Below are 18642 nucleotides of genomic sequence, written 5' to 3' on the forward strand. Positions count from 1 at the left end.
AATTATTTTTCTGATAGCTGAGTTTGCTTGAGGTATCCAGTATTTCTGGCGTAACTGTGCAAGCACATAGTTGCGCCCACAATGTCCAATTCGTTTATGAATGTGCTGCAATATAAGAGAAGCAACATGTGAATGCTTGTGTAGAATTGCAGGATGTTTAGCTTCTTCGGGCATTGCAGCTTTGCAGAGTCTTCCTCCAACTCTCAGTATTCCATCTTGTATGGTCGGGTCAAGTTTATAGATTTGACTGTTCCTTTTAACACAAGTCTTTTTCTTTAAAGCCTTTAATTCTTCTGGAAATTCTTGCTGTTGGCTGAGGCGGATAAGCTCTGATTCGGCTTTAATTAAATCGTCTAAGGAAATTGGATTTGTTTTTAAAGTCAGTTTATACCTTTTCATGTGCTTTGTGATGAGTGATTTTTGTTCTTCTGGATTGCTTTTAGTCTGACTGACTTCTAGCTGGAATGATTTTCTTTCATTTCTTAGGTTCAGCATTAAGTCTTTAAACTTGAGAAACGAAGCCACTGCTTTCTTCAAGCGATGCCAATCTGAAAAATAGGTGATTAGTTTGTTGATGGGCTCGGTTGCTTCCTCTATTTTTGTCATGTTAACTGCACAAGTTTTAACTTCTGGATCATCTTCAATGAGTAAATCGTTCAGTTGATCTGGTCTTTTTGGCCACTCCCATTCGGGCTTCAATAAGAAACCTGGACCTTGTGACCATGTGGTGCTTTTGAGAAAGTTTTCTATGTTTAGCCCTCTGGATGCTTGATCAGCCGGGTTAAGGGCAGATGTGACATACCTCCACTGTGAAGGCTGTGAATGATCTCTGATCACGGAGATTCTGTTGGCAACAAAAGTCTTGAATCGAGTGTTTTCATTTGAAATGTATTTTAGCACCGTGGTGCTGTCAGTCCAAAATGTAGATTCTTCTAAGGGCATTTGAAGCTCACCTTTAACCATTTTGTCCATTTTAACTGCCACAATGGCTGCTGTCAGCTCCAATCTTGGAATCGTGACCTTTATTTCAATGGTGCAACTCTTGACTTGCCCATCAGGAATGAACAATGCTTTTTGCCCTCTTCATTGGTTAAAACAAGGTAAGTGACAGTGCCATATCCATCTTCACTAGCATCTGCAAAATAGTGCATTTGTGCTGTCTTTATGGTTCCAAACCCAGTAGGTTTGAAGCATCTGTTCACTTTATAGTCTGTAAATAACTGCAAAACGTCCATCCACTGTAAATAACTGCAAAACGTCCATCCATTTTTTCCATTTCTGAATGTATTTGACTTCTACTTCTTCATCCCACCCAAATTTCTCTTTGCATAAGTTTCTTAGAATAAGCTTAGCTGGCAGTAGGGCAGGTGCTAAAAAACCAAGTGGATCATAAACTGAGCTAACAACAGACAGAATACCATGCCTTGTAGCGGGCTTGCTTTGTAACTTAATCTGAAATTTGAAACTGTCCGTTTCTGTGCACCACTGGACACCTAGGGCACGCTCTGTGGGAAGGAGACTGTGGTTCAAGTCTAAATCCTTTTGTTCATGAGCTCTGTCTTCTTCAGGAATAGACAATAATACTTCTCTGTTGTTACTCACCCACTTAGTCAAGTGAAATCCCCCTTTTAGGCATAGAGCTTGGAGGTCCTTTGCCAGCTTTATTGCTTGTTCTTCTGATGTCACTGACCTTAAGCAGTCATCCACGTAGAAGTTATTGAGAACGGTGTTAACAGCTTCCTCAGGAAATGTATCTCTGGCATCTTCGGCTGTTCTACGTAAAGCATAAGAAGCACAACTGGGTGAAGAAGTAGCACCAAAAAGATGTACTGTCATTTTGTATTCTTCAAGGTCTTTACTTAGATTACCTTCAGGCCACCATAAGAAACGTAAAAGATCAGTGTCTTTATCTGGTACTTTAACTTGATAGAACATTGACTTAATGTCTGCCATTAATGCTACTGGCTCCTTTCTGAATCTTGTAAGGACGCCAATGAGTGTGTTAGTTAGGTCGGGGCCTTTTAATAATTGCTCATTAAGTGAGATTCCCTGGTAGGTGGCTGTGCAATCAAAGACCACTCGAATTTTATTTTTCTTTGGATGATACACACCATGATGTGGGATGTACCACACTCTGCCTTCATTGCAATTTAGGCTTTCTTTGGGTACCTTGACAGCGTAACCCTTGTCTATAATGTCTTTCATGAAGGCTTTATAGTCTCCGTGGAAACCTGAATTTTTGTTCAGTTTTCTTTTGAGTCCAACTGCACGCTGTTCAGCAATACAGCGATTGTTTGGCATTTTCAGTGTTTCATCCTTCAAAGGCAAATTTAAAGAGTAATGGCCACCTACCAGACTCACAGATTGTGAGGCTATGCGCATGAACTTGATGTCCTCCTGTGACATCTCCTCCCTTTCTTCACAGCTGCGTTCTGGAAAATCTGTGTTATACTGTTGCAGCAACATATCCTCAATCTGTTATTGACACACGATTGATTGAATGTTTGGACATCTTACCACTTTGTTTTGTGAGGTCATCTATCTTTTTGTATGGTCCACCAACCACCCATCCAAGTGCAGTCTTCATAGCATATGGTCCACCTCCTTGGCAATATATGGTTTGTGACTCCTTGAAGATTTCTGGGTAGTTGATTCCTATTAAAAGATCAACTTCAGAGTCAATATGAGTTAGACGTACCTCTTTAAGATATGCCCACTTATCAATATCTTCTTGTAGTGGAATATTTTCTCTGTCCACTGGAATGGAGACCTGTGTAAAGACCTTTGGCAAATCAATATATTTATCATCATTGAGACCACAGAACTTTGAGTTAGCACTTTTGAATCATCATCATAGTTATTCATAGTTTTGAGAAATACTTGAGTTCTCCTCCCTTGAAGGTTTAATTGTCTGTGGAGCCTTTCTGTGCAAATTGTTACTGTACTGCCTTGGTCTATAAAGGCATATGTTTCTACATACCTTTCACTTTTCTTAGATTTTACCTTAACAGGAACTACTTGTAGTGCACATTCTTCTCCGTCCCCAGTAAAAGCACAAGTTCCAGTCTCTGTTTCCCTTTCAGTAGATGTCGCCACACTAGCTGTAGATTTAGATGTTGCCCTGGAATCTTTTTTGATATGCAGGATGTCTAGGTGCTGAAAAGAACATGTCTGACATTTCATTCTTTCTTTACAGTTCTTACCAAGGTGCCCCTGTTTGAGACAGCGAAAACATAAACCTTTAGATTTTAAAAAGTCAATTCTTTCTCTGTGCGGCAATTCTTTGATTTTACCACATTCAGCAAGGATATGCTGCCCATTGCAGAATACACAAGAATTTTTAAATGCACAGTTATCATTAACAGTCTTTTCGACCAAAGTTTCTCTTGCCTCCTTTTCATCGATATCGGAAATACTTGTGGTAAAAATACTTCCCGATCTCTGTCCGTATTTCTGAGGAGACTTACTCTTGTCAGTCTTTTCTTTTTTCTCTATACAAGTGTCACTTTGTGAAACAGCACTGTACAAAGGGCCTAGAAGCATTTCAGCTTCGTCACGCAAAAAAATTAATTAGTTCAGGTATGCCAGGTCTCATTTTACTGTCTCTTGTAAGCTTATATACATACCTCATCCATTCGTTTCTCAGAGAGAATGGAAATTTCTTACACACAACACGCATATTATTACTGTTATTAAATTCTCCACCGTTCCCTGTATCATTCATAGTGTTCATGAAGATTGAGAGGAAGTTAGCGTAATCTCTTAGAGCTTCCCCATTGTTTTGATTTATTTGAGGCCATTTCAATGCTTTATTGAGGTATGCGTCTGCTACGAATAGCTCATTGCCATAATATCTTTCAAGCAATTTTCTAGCTTCTGAGTAGCCTTCATCTGGTGACATTCGTGCGCAGCCTTTAATCATTTCTTGAGGCGAACCTCTGGTGTACTGGATCAAGTAATCTAATTTATCTTGTGAGTTTGCTAATACAGCACCCACGGCATGATCAAAGGCTCTGATGAAATTTGCATAGTCAAGTGGGTCACCTGAAAATAAAGGAACCTGTCTATGTGGTACTTCACCTCGTGGCGCTGGGGTTGGTGCTGGAGGTGGGAGTAGTAGCTCTGTTTTTTTGGGTTAACGATTTAGCCATTTCAGTAATTGCTTTCTGACACTCAGCTTTATTCTTCTGATATTCGGCTTGATTTCGCACTAATAGATCTAGTATATCATTTCTGGAGCTTTGAGTGTCGGTTTGTGCACTAGTTGTGGGTTGTTCTTGCTTTTCTACTTTAGCTTTAAGTTCCTGTAACATTTGTAGAATACTATCAAGTTCTGTGCGTTCAAGTGTGACTGTCGATGAGGGTGATGATGCCGCTGCAGCGCTTTTCTGGTCTAAAGAGTCACATTTAATTTCCAAAGCGCGCTTTAACTGCGGAGAAGCCTTTCGCACCTTCGACTTTGAGCGATTCCGTTCTTGCAATTGCATATCTTTGAATTGGTTAACTAGCTGTTCGTCGGATTTATGTGTTAACAGTCTATTTGCATCTTTCAGCCATAGCTTTGTAACATTAATAAATTCGTTCCAATTCTTAGAGCTTTCGGCGAATGTCGTTTTCTATTTTTTAATCGCACCTTCTTTACTCAACGTTGATAGTAGCCTTTGATTCAACTCCTCTATCTCACTGTGTGTCTTGCAAAAATTTTCAAGTCTTTCAGCTACTTCTGAATGATTTTCTGGAGTATCTTTAAGACTTTCTACTTCAGCTATAAGCACAGAAAGTTTATCTTTCCTCTGACTTATATGACCTTTAAGATCTCCGATTACATTTTCTGGCTTCGAATCTGTACTCAATTCACTACTAATTTCACTGGAGTTATGCTTAGACATTGCCATGATAACAGCTCAAATGACTGACAGCTGGTTCTCTTGTCAGCAACAAACGTCACAATAGGAATGTTCCAACAAAGCAGATGCTTCCTTATAGCGAGGCTTCAAAAACTCAAGCAAAAGCGATCATCCACAAAGTTGTTATAACAACACAGTCTCTTAAAATCTTCTCAAGTTCAGGTGCGGCGACCTTGCTTTCATTACGATAACGCACAGATAGACGGTAAGAGCACAGTACCTCGGGATGACTCAGTTCTTTTTGTTTCGTTGACGAGTTCAGGAGCAGAAGCGTCCTCAGATGGTAGATTCCAGTTTCAAGGCCTTAAGATGGCAAGTTTTCTGACGAAAATGTAGCTGCGTTTTCCCAAAGTTTCTAAAATTCTGCAGCTCCAACTCAAAAAAATGGGATTCAGCAAAGGCCTGACGCGCAGAAATGATTCCACAGACAAAATATCTTCGTTTTTAAAAGTTTAGTTAAGTTTTAAAGTAAAACAGTTCACACAAAAAAGAAAATTAAAATAGCAAAAAAAAAAAGGAAAAATTATAATAAGAAAAATGTAGTTCTAAGCTTAATCTTGTTTCAACTTAAATCGTTATTAATTACATATAATTTCTCAACCTTTTCAAAACAGTCAGAAAACTGTATGCTTACCCTATTTCTAACTGAAAATGGGTCTTTCAAGTCCCTGTTTACTGGGACCTGTTCTAAACACAACAAAACTTATTAACACACTGTTTCTCAGTTATAGCAAGAAGATTCTATCTCTTACAAACTTATAGGGGTAAAAGACTATACCATTGTCTATGACTATGGAAGAAATTATATTCTATTCAAATAAAGCAAACATTAATATGAGTTTAACTTAAAACTTTAACTTTCTAAGATTGGCTCTTACAAGTATGTTGCAACAGGTTGTTAAAAATAGGGAATTCTCTGTGTTTTGTGTTATAAAGTTTTATTGGGTCAATATCCGTCAGAAATCAAGACAGCATTGAGTTATCTTAAAATGTTTTGAATTAATTATAATAAACCCTTATTTAACATGGATAAGTGGATGAAAATTGTTTCTCTTAAAAGGAAGCACAGCCTAGACAAAGAATCAGAAGCTAGCACTTCAGCATTGAGATGATTGTTCAAAATTCTTAACCCTCTGTTCAAAAAAGAAATGTAATGCAACTATAAGAAAATATTATTCTAAGCATCTTGGATATGAATTTACTTACACTCAGGAAGAAAACACTCCTTTTCCTCAATATGTGATTTGCTATGAAAAGCTGTCAAACTGTTCAATGAAACCTTCTCCTCAATTGTGATATTTACATACAAAACCCTGGGACAATAAAGCATTGGAGTAAATATTAAATTAACCATTTCTCCATAATGAATATGAAAGTGACTGAAGATTCATACTGTATAAAGAAAGTTTTAGGATTGCCAAAGCAGGCAAAATTCATATAGTTAGTGAGTTCTTAATTTTACCAGCAGCTGTGGATGGTATATTCAGTTTTAGCAGAAACAGCAGCTGCACAATTGAAAATTTTTCCATTATTGAACAACACTGTATCATGATATATTTCAGATATTGTTTCAAATAGTAAGGTAACAATTCATCAAAAAAGTGAAGGCTAGTACATATCATTTGATTTAAATGGATGGAAGTACCCTAGTAATATTTTGAGTTATTGTATTATTTATGATTATTATGTTATTTTTCCTTCAATATAATTTACTACTATTATTTTCTTATTACATGTATTTTTTATTCATATTAACATTTTTGTGCTATAAAATCAAGGGCAGTACATCAATTCAAATAAATTACACAGAGTGATATGCCGTTGAAAACATTTGGGAAATCCTGGTTTAGTGGATAAATGTATGTGCATGTAAAGATAAATATGTGTACTGAGCATAAATAAAATAATCAATGTACCGGCATTTTGTTAAAAAAGCTTAATATATCAAATTAGTATATACTTTCAATAACATAAGGTAGTTATACTTTGATTGAACTCTCCTTAAAACAAATTACATTAATATAATATCTAATAGTAATTGCATGTTAATTATACTTTAACATTTTCTGTGAGTTGGCGGCACGGTAGCGCTGCTGCCTCACAGTTAGGAGACCCGGGTTCACTTTCCAGGTCCTCCCTGCGTGGAGTTTGCATGTTCTCCCCGTGTCTGCGTGGTTTTCCTCTGGGTACTCCGGTTTCCTCCCACAGTCCAAAGACATGCAGGTTAGGTGCATTGGAGATTCTAAATTGTGCTTGGTGTGTGTGTGTGTGCTCTGTGGTGGGCAGGAGCCCTGCCCGGGGTTTGTTTCCTACCTTGCGCCCTGTGTTGGCTGGGATTGGCTCCAGCAGACCCCCGTGACCCTGTAGTTAGGATATAGTGGGTTGGATAATGGATGGATGGATGGATTTTCTGTGAGTACATTAATGTTAGCTTTAAAATACTTTCCTTTCAGTGCCAGGAAATTCATTTTAGACATGATTTAATATGAAGGTATTAATGCATTTTTAGATTTATTCATTATATTTTGAGATGTCTTGAACTAATATCTTGACCATTTTTTTACATTATATTCACTCATTCAGAAGATACTTTTATTCAAAGTGACTTACAGAAAAGATCAAGATAATCAAGTGAACATCAGTCTGGAAACTGTTTTGAACTAAGTGTTACAGAACAAGGTTGTAAAATTGACGATCACATGTGAAGAGCTCTAATCCAAATGGAATGATCCATATTACTAACCGAGAATGGTAAACCGGAAGGCACAGACGCAGGTACACGTCGATGAACCCAGGAGACATAGTGCGCAGGCACCTACAGCGCGCGTCTCATAAACCGCAAGCGAAGTCTGATCCACCGTGAACGAAGGAGTCACGGCTCCAAAACGAAAGAGCTCAACTAACGTAAATAAGACATGAAGCAACAACGCTCCCATAGCTAACGACTAACGACACAGCCACACAGAAAAGAGGATTCTGCACTGCACCCCAGAGTTAAACGGAAGACACTACGGAGTCCGCAAAGGTCCACAAAGATAGTACGGAAGGCGCAAGAAAGTACGAAAGGCGCAGGCGCCTACATTGCGCTTCTGAACTAAACGTCCACACTACACAGCATGGTCCGGGTAATAAGAATAAACGAACTCTCCGTATTAAACGTACGGCATCCTCACACGTCCAAACCATATAGCATATGTGAATCACATTACAGTGATGTATTATTAACAGTACAACCACAGAAAACGCTCCGTATTAACAGTAAGTGCAATTATCCATATTACTAATGGTAGACAACGGATAACTAATGGCGTCACGGTCACGGCTCCAAAACGATCCAGCTCAACTAACGGAGCTACAAAAACGAGCCCGCATGGATAAAAACAATAAACGTAGGCGCCTACAACGCACGTCTGAAACCGCGGAAGCAAAACTGTCTTGGCTCCAAAACCAAACAACTCGACTAACGGAGCTACAATAACGAGCCCGCATGGACAAATACAATGAACATAGACGCCTACAACATGCATCTGAAACTGCGGAAGCAAAGCAGGCACGGGTTCAAAACGAAAGACCACAACTGACGGAGATACAAAAACGAGCCCGCCTGGATAAAATCAATGAACGCAGGCGCCTACAACGCGCTTCTGAAATGCCGCAAGCAAAGCAGGCACGGCTCCAAAAAGAAAGAGCTTGACTGACGGGGCTACAAAAACGAGCCCGCCTGGATAAAAACAATGTACGCAGGCGCCTACAACGTGCTTCTCAAACAACACAACCCAAGGAGTCATGGCTCCAAAACGAAACATCTCAACTAACGGACATACAGAAACGAGCCCGCCTGAATACAATTAATGAACGCAGGTGCCTACAACGCGCCTCTCAAACAGCAGAGGCAATAGATAAACGGCAAAGAAAGGAACGACAAACAGCTGCTAAGCAATTCCGCCAATTAGCTGACAACGCATTCTGTAATGAGTCGACTATTAATGAACATTCATTAGGATTAATGAATATCATTTGCTGTCATTGTCATTCACTTAACTACCCTGAAGAAACAACTGGCAATACAACTAATGAGTTTACACGTTGTTGTCAAAAGGGTCAGGTTAGACTGCCTCCTTTAGATGAATATCCTGAATATCTACGGAAGCCTCTAACTAACAATGTACCTGAAAGTAAAAACTTTATGGACTGCATTAGATCCTACAATAGTTCATTTGCTTTTGCATCTACCGGGGTAAATATCAGGCCACAACTTGGCAATGGCCCATACTGCTTTCGCGTATGTGGACAAATATTACATCGGATTGGAACAGTGCACCCTGAACCAAATCACGAATGCAAATATGCACAAATCTACGTGTTAGATCCAGATGACGCAATCTATCAATGAATGAACCTTCCTGAAAACAAGCAATGCACAGAGCTGATAATGAGAAACGTCACTGAAGTCATAAACAATTACCCATTAGCTAAGTCTATAAAAATGCTACATGAGGTTGAAAGAGAGGCCAATACAAAAGCAGAAGCAGAAGGTGTAGCACCAACTACAATTGCTTATGTAGCCTTCTCAAGAGTTCGGCGTTCATCTGACATTAAAGATAAAGTTATAGATACTCCATACCAAGGAAAACTCATTCAAGGACAACACACCATCTTTACTACAAATGTTGTGTATAAAGAAATATTCCAATAAATCTTTCTAATGTGCCATGCTATGGGTTCTTTACTTCCTTTGTTCGTCATCTACACCTTTACACTCCAATATATCTCATACATACATCAATGTATTTCGGGTTACCCAACACCAGGGGTTGACGAGTGAAGCGAGCAGGGGGCGGACATGACTAATCACACTTTTTTAGCTACTAAGAACCTAGCATCAAAGCCATTATCAATTACAGAGATATTAACAGAACAAGAAAGTCTTCAAATAGCTCTTAAATACAATGAGGAAATCAGCTTTTTGGATGGTATGGAGTGACTCATTCTACCCGCTTGGAGCTTCACATGAAGAGTCTGGATTAAGATTTGATGTCACATAGAGGAGGTATCACTTTTCATTAGCAGACCTGAACAGCTGAGAATGAACATGATTGCCTCCATATACACAGATGCTTGACCTACTTACTACTCTATATTAAACTAGCCCAGTATTCAATTTATTTTGCTGCATGTGTGTTCTCCCATTGCTTCTGTACTTTGTCGGTGTCTGTCTTTTCCACCATCTTTTCTGTCCTTTCACCAGTGGGCTGGTAGCGCTCATTCAGTTTGTACAGCTGCAAATGCAAAGTGATTTGGAAACATTGTTATTAGTGATTTTTTTCACATTGTCCGTGAAAGGCTCACAAGTTACATCATCAGTCTTCCTGTATTTCCCAGGCAATCAAATGTGATATTTTCTCCAAATACAGAATAGTATACAAAAGTTGATTCCAGACTTGTCATGTTTGTTTCACTTTCACGGCTTGAAAGTGCATCAACATTTCATTAGGAATAACTTCTCATCAATGGGTACTGTATATAGTAAGTTTGCACAATGTCTGATTTAGCAGGAAAGCTGTCAGTATGTTAACTACACAGCCAGGATCAGTTTTATGCAGGGAAAAAAGAACATTCAAGATGGCACATTGTTGATGGAGAGATCCATGAATGAACGGAACTCACTTGCATCATTTTCACTGACATTGCAGACCTGACAATGTAGGCAAATACAAGAATAATCGGTTTTATTTGTATGTGTACGCATCTGCCATAAAACCATGTATGTGATTCAATATGTGCAATTGTTTGTGCATGCAATTCAATACATGTGCCAGCATTTCAATACAGATGTACTCAAATCACAATTTTTTTCTCCTGAAAGGTTCTTCATTTACAGTCCACTACAATATTGCATCAGCCCTTCCAATCATATAAAAAAGCCCATCATTTGTTCTTGCATTTACATTCATTGTTAGGCCTTGCCATGTCTGTAAAAACTTTGTGAGTGAGCCACCATTCACCACTGTGCTCTTCACTCGAGGCTGGATCACTCAATCCACTATGTGCCACTTCACATGTTCCCTGTTCCCCACATCAAATTCATGCTGGCTGTGTAATTCATGTTCTACTGTGTGAGACTGTGATAGCATTTTTAAAGTGAGTTTATAGTAATTTTTTCCTAACTGCAATAACTGGAGTGCCAAAAGTTTTCAGATTTGTTTTTTTTTTCATCGTAGTAAAACTATATGAGTGATTACGGATATGACAGTTTCTCGTTGATTATTTTATAGTTGTCTGCTGAAGACAGACAGCAATTCATATCTGGGGAAATAGGAAATAAATTTCAGTAGGACTTAATGCTGACAATAGTGGCAGGAGAGGATTTGTTGAGGTAAAAAGGATAGGTAAATGCAGTCAAGTACGAGCCAGAAGAAAGAGGCAGTTAGTGGCATTGCTTATGGTGGTAATAAGAGGTGCTTTGTATAAAAAAAAAGTATCATCAATTATGTTTTTTTAATACAATCTCGAAGTTACAACATGGGCATTTGAACAGCAGCAATTTAGAAAAAGTCAAGGAAGAACAGGAAATAAAGATTTTTAAACACAATTCCAGATAGCATTGGCTGCAGCAGTTATAATGCTAAAATAATGTCTCCTGCATTATGAAATGTTACAAATGCATCATGAGATATCTGAAAATCACAGAAAGTCCTCAGAAAATTTTGAAATATCTTGGATTATATTTCAGATATCTTAAAATCCAGACAAATGTATTTTATGTGTCTCAAAATGTATTTGAGATATCTTGAAATCCATTTCAGTTTTATGGAAATTCATTTAGGATATCTTGAATAGATATATTGCTGGATATGTATAATTATTTTTAAGACATATTACAATGTTTATCTCAAAATGCATTTTAAGATCTCTGCAAGAGTTTATTGTACTAGCTAAAATAGATATTAATTTTGTAAACTCATTTAAGACAGCTATAAATGGAGATGCACATGTCTGCAAGCATACCTACTATTTGTATTTATTTAAGTATTCTGTACTGTATACCTGCCTGTGTATGCATTGTTTTAGCATAGAATACTTAAGAGATATGGACATGTGATAGAAAGGATTGACAAAGATTTGAACAGTTGAGAACGTGTTTCTCTATTTAATAGGCTTACTGCTTGTCCATGGTGATAAAGGGTCATCATCCCTTTCAGGTTCTACTTCTGCATGAAAATGTGCTTGTCTCTTTCTTTTTCAGCTTCTGGGTGCAACAGCCATTGAAGACAAACTACAGGATGGTGTTCCCCAAACAATTGAGCAGCTTTCTAAAGCAGACATTAGGATCTGGGTGCTGACAGGAGACAAACAAGGTAAAACCTCATTACGTGGCCAAAGGAGTTGAAGAGTTGTAGAATTCACTCTGAAAATTAGCTTTTTTCATTTTTGTTCATGAATGTCTGTGTCTGGAAAAGACTACCTTCACCCACTCTTTCCTCTGTATATATCTTCATATTTTGTATACTGTATATCTTTATCGTGATCATAATATCAGGTCTTTTTGTCCATAATTTAATGTGCTCACCCTTACAAATGCTTGTGTGTCCACCTTGTCTTGAATCACTCTCTGTCAAATATTACCTCAAATGCTTGTTATCATTTTGGGCCCCAGCAATGCTGAATGTTGTGTGGTGACTCAAAATAGTCATCAAAATTATCTTTGGTAGCAGAAAATCCAGTGATACGTGAACAATGTAATTTAATCTTTGAGAAAATGTTCTAAAGCAATGTTCTCTGGGAATATTACAGATTATTTTAGTACATTACACAGAAACCATTCAATAATTTGGTTTTTATTCTTCTTTCCATTTTCCTAACTTGCATTAAATTACTTAGATTTCCAGGGATGATAAAGCCTATTGCATCAGTAATGGATGCAACCATCTTTCCTCTACTTCATTGTAGTCATGCTTTCATGAACTCACACCCTTCTCAATTTTTTAGCTTAAGCATTGCTGTTTTAAAATTTTCATACTAAAAGACACAGAAGCACTTTAATTAATCTATTTTCTCTCACAATACTCAGATCCATCATCTTCTAAGCAGAGATCTAGAGATAACAACTTAGAGTATCAGTTAGAATAAATGCATAAAATCTTGTTTAGGAAGAACAAAAATTTAAAAAACCCCTTTCATCTTTTACCTAATTTTCCCATCAATACCATTGCGCCACTTCACTTTGTGTCCTTAAGATCATAGACGGGTAAAAAAATTACTTCACTCTTCAGCTTAAGTGAGCGTTATGCTATACATCACAGCAGCCTTTAAAATATACAAACAAGTAAGACATAGTAACATTCAAGTGTGTTCAGTGACTAACTCCATTTTTTATTTACTTCATCTGAGAGTAAGTTATTACATTTTTGTTTATTAAATAGTTTTGCATCAATGAGTCAAATTCAAAAGTAACAGTGAGAATGCAATTACATGTTTTAATCGACTACATTGAATGTATGTTTTAAACAACACTTTACAATATCATATAGTTAAAAATGTGGCCTAAATAGGCTTGTGCTGGCTCAGTAGCTTTAATACACAGCAAAATGAAAATCAATTAAGGTCAGAATGGCATAGATTGATGTGTATTAGTGGTGGAGGGTCTGTAACTAACTGTTGTTCAGTTTTCTTAAACATAACATTTTTTAAAATATATCCAATAGAGTAGTATCCAATAATTAGCAATTGAAAAATATCTATTACCACAAAATGACAAATGCTGGTATAAAATCAATTTCAACATTATCCTAACATAACAGACCCTGGCTTTTATACTTGTTGTTGATAACAGTCTGGATAGTCCTTTTCAGTTTTGGTGCGGAGCATGCAGCGTCTCATTTCTTCCGAAAATGATCTTGGATGCTGATTCGTCTAACCACAAAAAATATTTCCGCTGTGTGACAGTCCATCCCAAATGCCTCTGAGCTAGTAGAAGTTGATACCGCTTCTGGACATGGTTAACATAAGGCTTCTTTTTTGCACAGTAAAGTTTTAAGTGGCATGTGCAAAAGTATTGTAGTGTTTGACAAAGGTTTGCCATAGTGTATATAAGCTGTTGATGAGTGACGGTTCTTGATGCAGTACTTACTATCTGAGGGATCAGAGATCATGGGTGTTCAGCTTATACATGTGCCCTTGCCCTTTACGCACTTAAATCCCTCCAGATTCCTTGAATCGTTTAATGATGATATGCACTGTAGAGGGAGAAATATGCAAATCCCTTCCAATCTTTGAGGAACATTGTTTTTAAACTTCTCAATAATTTTCTCAGTCATTTGTTGACAAACTGGAGATCCTCTACCCATCTTTGCTCCTTAAAGACTCATGATTACAATCACTTGTTGACATCACCTGTTTGAAATCACATGATCATTCAATTATTTCACTTATTTTATTTCATCACTGGCCATAATTTTCCCCCATTCTACCTTTTTTGGAATTTGTTACAGGCCTGAAATGCAGGAGTGGATATATATTAACAAATGAAATATCTTGGGTTCATAATGAAATAAAAGTCAAAATAAATTTAAGAATCACTGTGTTTTTTATTTGCAATTTCCATACCACCAAACTTTTTCTGATTTGGGGTTTTATATGGGGGAATGAAAGATCAGGGGCTTAAATCACTGAAGCCCCCCAGCTCCCGACACCATCGTGCATTTTTAAACTCATCCTAGGTTTATATCAATTAGGGCAGCTGCACCTTTCCAGTGTTATTAATTCAAAAACCATTTGGCTATATGTTGATAATGTCAGTTCTTTACAAAAAAATCTGCAGATAATATTGTACAATCAATTCAGTCTATATATACTTGCATTATTGCTTTTCCCTTCCATTTATTTATAGAGAAGTGACTTTTTCATACTGTATTATTAAACTTGCCTAAAGCAGCATGAGAAGGGTGATGCTGTGTGAGCTGCTTGCGAGTGTGCTCTGTTGAGCATGTAACTCACTTACATCGGGCATCCAATGAAGAATAAGTGTGCACATCTCATCAAAAGTGGTTCATAGGGAGCTAAGTTGTTTCATGCAGACAGACAGAAATGGGCTTTCTCAATAAGTGCTTCACACATTATATGCAAACGCACCTAAAAAGATAATTCTATTCCTTCTTCCATTTACAGCACAAGGTAGGAAATAAACCTGGCCAGTTTATTGCAGGATACTCTCCTGAACATACTCACAGGTACTCATACTTGGCCAGTTTAAGATCACCAGTAAATATGATTGTCAAATCTTTGGGTAATGAAAGAAAACACATACAGTTAAAAATGATGCACAAGCTTCACCCAGACTATGACCCACCCATATTTTGAAGCAGTTTCTAGGAGTTGTGAGGCAGAAATACTAATATCCTTAAAATCTAATGAGAAATACTTAATGCATGCAATAAAAATAATTCCTCTTTTTTATGTACTCCAGAAAAATTATTTTAATTTTCATGTGACACAGTGCTTGGGAAAATCCATATAGGAGCATTGACAAGAAGGTCAATTGTCTCTGAGTGAAAAGCTGTTTTTCAGATGTTTTCCTTGAATGTACTAAAATAATAAAAATGACCAAAAAAAACAACCCGAAGCAATTTCCCCCATAGGATTGTATGTAAATACAATTAATCTGTTCCGGACTGTACGAACTGTATATAAATATATATTTTACTAGCAAAATACCCGCGCTTCGCAGCGGCGAAGTACAGCTTTAAAATTTTAAATAATAAACTAAGAGAAAATGTACCAATAATTATTTGTTAAGGATCTCTTTGTATACGACGTTGTCAGTTCGACCCTCCGGTTGTAATATGACCAAGCTGTGGCTGAGCTTACTCTTGAGCATGCAACGTATAGCTGGCCATGTGAAAAGCAATCTTGCCTCAAATCAATGCCAACCTTTTGTAGGGTCTGACCCTGAGACTTATTAATTGTCATTGCGAAGCAGAGCCTTACTGGAAATTGGAGGTGTTTTAATTGAAATGGGAGATCAGAGGGTATAACGGGGATGCGAGGAATAAAAACTCTCTCCCCTGAGCCACCGCCAGTAAAAATAGTTGCCTCAATTAGGTTCTTTTGCAAGCATGTGACCTGAAGTCTCATGCCATTACAAAGTTTTGGTGGCTGTAAGTTTCTCAGTAACATTATTGGTGCCCCAACCTTCAAAATTAGATTATGCTGAGGAGTGCCTGCAGGATTCAGAGTGTGGACCGAGCTGCAGGCTATGGACGTATATATGTACGTAAGTAGGATTCAGTTAGCGTTGGGAACCCGCGTACCAAATTTCTTGAAGATGGGCCCATAAAGTAACAAAGACCGTTGGAAAGTTCAATAGGATGGCCGACAGTGGTGACATACCACCGAAATAACCAATAACGAAATAATACCAAATTTCGTGAAGATGGGGCCATAAATAAGAAAGTTTAACACGGCGGATGTTGTCGACCGTTATGACCGTTACGTGTAGAATTTCGAAATGAAACCTGCTTAACTTTTGTAAGTAAGCTGTAAGGAATGAGCCTGCCAAATTTCAGCCTTCTACCTACATGGGAAGTTGGAGAGTTAGTGATGAGTGAGTCAGTGAGGGCTTTGCCTTCTATTAGTATAGATGTGTATGTATACTGTATATGTGTGTGTGTATATATATATATATATATATATATATATATATATATATATATATATATATAATATATATGTATGTGTATATAGGTGTACCCGGCCATGCATTGCTGTGGCTCAATCTGGTTAAATGGAAAAGAAAGAAAAGAGAAAGCGCACATTTCTAATATGTTTAATTTCACAATGCTTGTGGGTATACAATATTTTTTGTTGTTCCATTGTCTGTGTACAATGTTAGACTGAATAATATTGTTAAGTTCGTAGACATCTTTGGTTTTGGCCGCAAGAATAACTCGTTCACTCAGCCAATCGTGATTCTTATAATTGGTTTGAATACAGTAATCCCTCCTCCATCGCGGGGGTTGCGTTCCAGAGCCACCCGCGAAATAAGAAAATCCGCGAAGTAGAAACCATATGTTTATATGATTATTTTTATATTGTCATGCTTGGGTCACAGATTTGCGCAGAAACACAGGAGGTTGTAGAGAGACAGGAACGTTATTCAAACACTGCAAACAAACATTTGTCTCTTTTTCAAAAGTTTAAACTGTGCTCCATGACAAGACAGAGATGACAGTTCCGTCTCACAATTAAAAGAATGCAAACATATCTTCCTCTTCAAAGGAGTGCGCGTCAGGAGCAGATGTCAGAGAGATAGAGAAAAGCAAACAAATCAATAGGGCTGTTTGGCTTTTAAGTATGTGAAGCACCGCGGCACAAAGCTGTTGAAGGCGGCAGCTCACACCCCCTCCGTCAGGAGCAGAGAGAGAGAGAGAGAGAGAGACAGAGAAAAACAAAGTCAAAAATCAATACGTGCCCTTTGAGCTTTTAAGTATGCGAAGCACCGTGCAGCATGTCGCTTCACGAAGCAGCTGCACACAGAAGGTAGCAACGTGAAGATAATCTTTCAGCATTTTAAGACGAGCGTCCGAATCGTCTAGGTTTGCGAACAGCCCCCCTGCTCAATCCCCCTACATCAGGATCAGAGAAAGTCAGCGCAAGAGAGAGAGGGAGAAAAGTAAGTTGGGTAGCTTCTCAGCCATCTGCCAATAGCGTCCCTTGTATGAAATCAACTGGGCAAACCAACTGAGGAAGCATGTACCAGAAATTAAAAGACCCATTGTCCGCAGAAATCCGCGAACCAGCAAAAAATCCGCGATATATATTTAAATATGCTTACATATAAAATCCGCGATGGAGTGAAGCTGCGAAAGGCGAAGCGCGATATAGCGAGGGATTACTGTATTGGGAAATACTTTTTCAACCAATTCTTCTTTTGACGTCACTAAATTGCAGAAGTTATGAGGCAATGAAATTCGTCCTGAGGTCAGATCAACTGGCACCTTTCCGTTCCCAATTTCCAGATTTCTCCAACCCCGTTATTGACAGTTTGCATTATTTGGTCGTAAATGCCTTCTTGCTGAAGCGTTAGCTTAGGAATATTTGATTGCACATACGACAAAAGATCACCCGTGTTGTAATTTTGTTCACGACGCAATTCTGCATCGAACGAAGCAGGAGCAGATTGATTCAGTGATGGCATTCCCAATTGATTGAGAACTTTGTTTGCAATTTCTAAGCACAAATCTTCAATCATTATCATTGCTTAGTTGTAGATGTCAGCTGTGAAATCCATGTTTATATTTGAATTTTACTTGCGTATTCGACGGAAAATATCTTCAGCCATGTGCGATTTATATTTCTCCCATAACTGTGTTGGAGATGAAGGAGAGCAGGCGGTCAATATGATTGCAAACAATGCACGAATTTGATTTGGATGTGACGTGTTGCACGTGTCATTAATGTATACATCCCAGTGTTGGTCATTCTCCAATAAATTCAGAGCTTGACATGCACTTCGGAAAGTGGCATGTGTAATGCCGTTGACAATTGTCAATTGCTGGAAAGACGTTGGACCAACAGCATGTGAACAAAGAAGCATTCATCTTGATTGGGATGCACGGTGTACAGTCTGCCTATCGTAGTTTCTTTGAATATGCCAGGTTGTCCGTTGACTCGTTCTCCTCGTTTGTGTTGTTCAAATGATTTTCTACTCGTATTCCATGTGTAATACGTAGGCACT

General features: G+C 38.0%; 1 protein-coding gene across 1 annotated transcript in view; it reads left to right on the forward strand.

Annotated features, from left to right (window-relative positions):
* The window catches only part of LOC114654210 (phospholipid-transporting ATPase ID-like), a 197297-nt gene that overhangs the window by 132985 nt on the left and 45670 nt on the right, over positions 1-18642 (forward strand). Inside the window, 1 exon segment of the mRNA XM_051930080.1 lies at positions 12154-12265. Coding sequence (XP_051786040.1) covers positions 12154-12265 — 112 coding nt within the window.

The sequence above is a fragment of the Erpetoichthys calabaricus genome, chromosome 7 (genome assembly GCF_900747795.2).
Source record: "Erpetoichthys calabaricus chromosome 7, fErpCal1.3, whole genome shotgun sequence".
Classification (NCBI taxonomy): domain Eukaryota; kingdom Metazoa; phylum Chordata; class Cladistia; order Polypteriformes; family Polypteridae; genus Erpetoichthys; species Erpetoichthys calabaricus.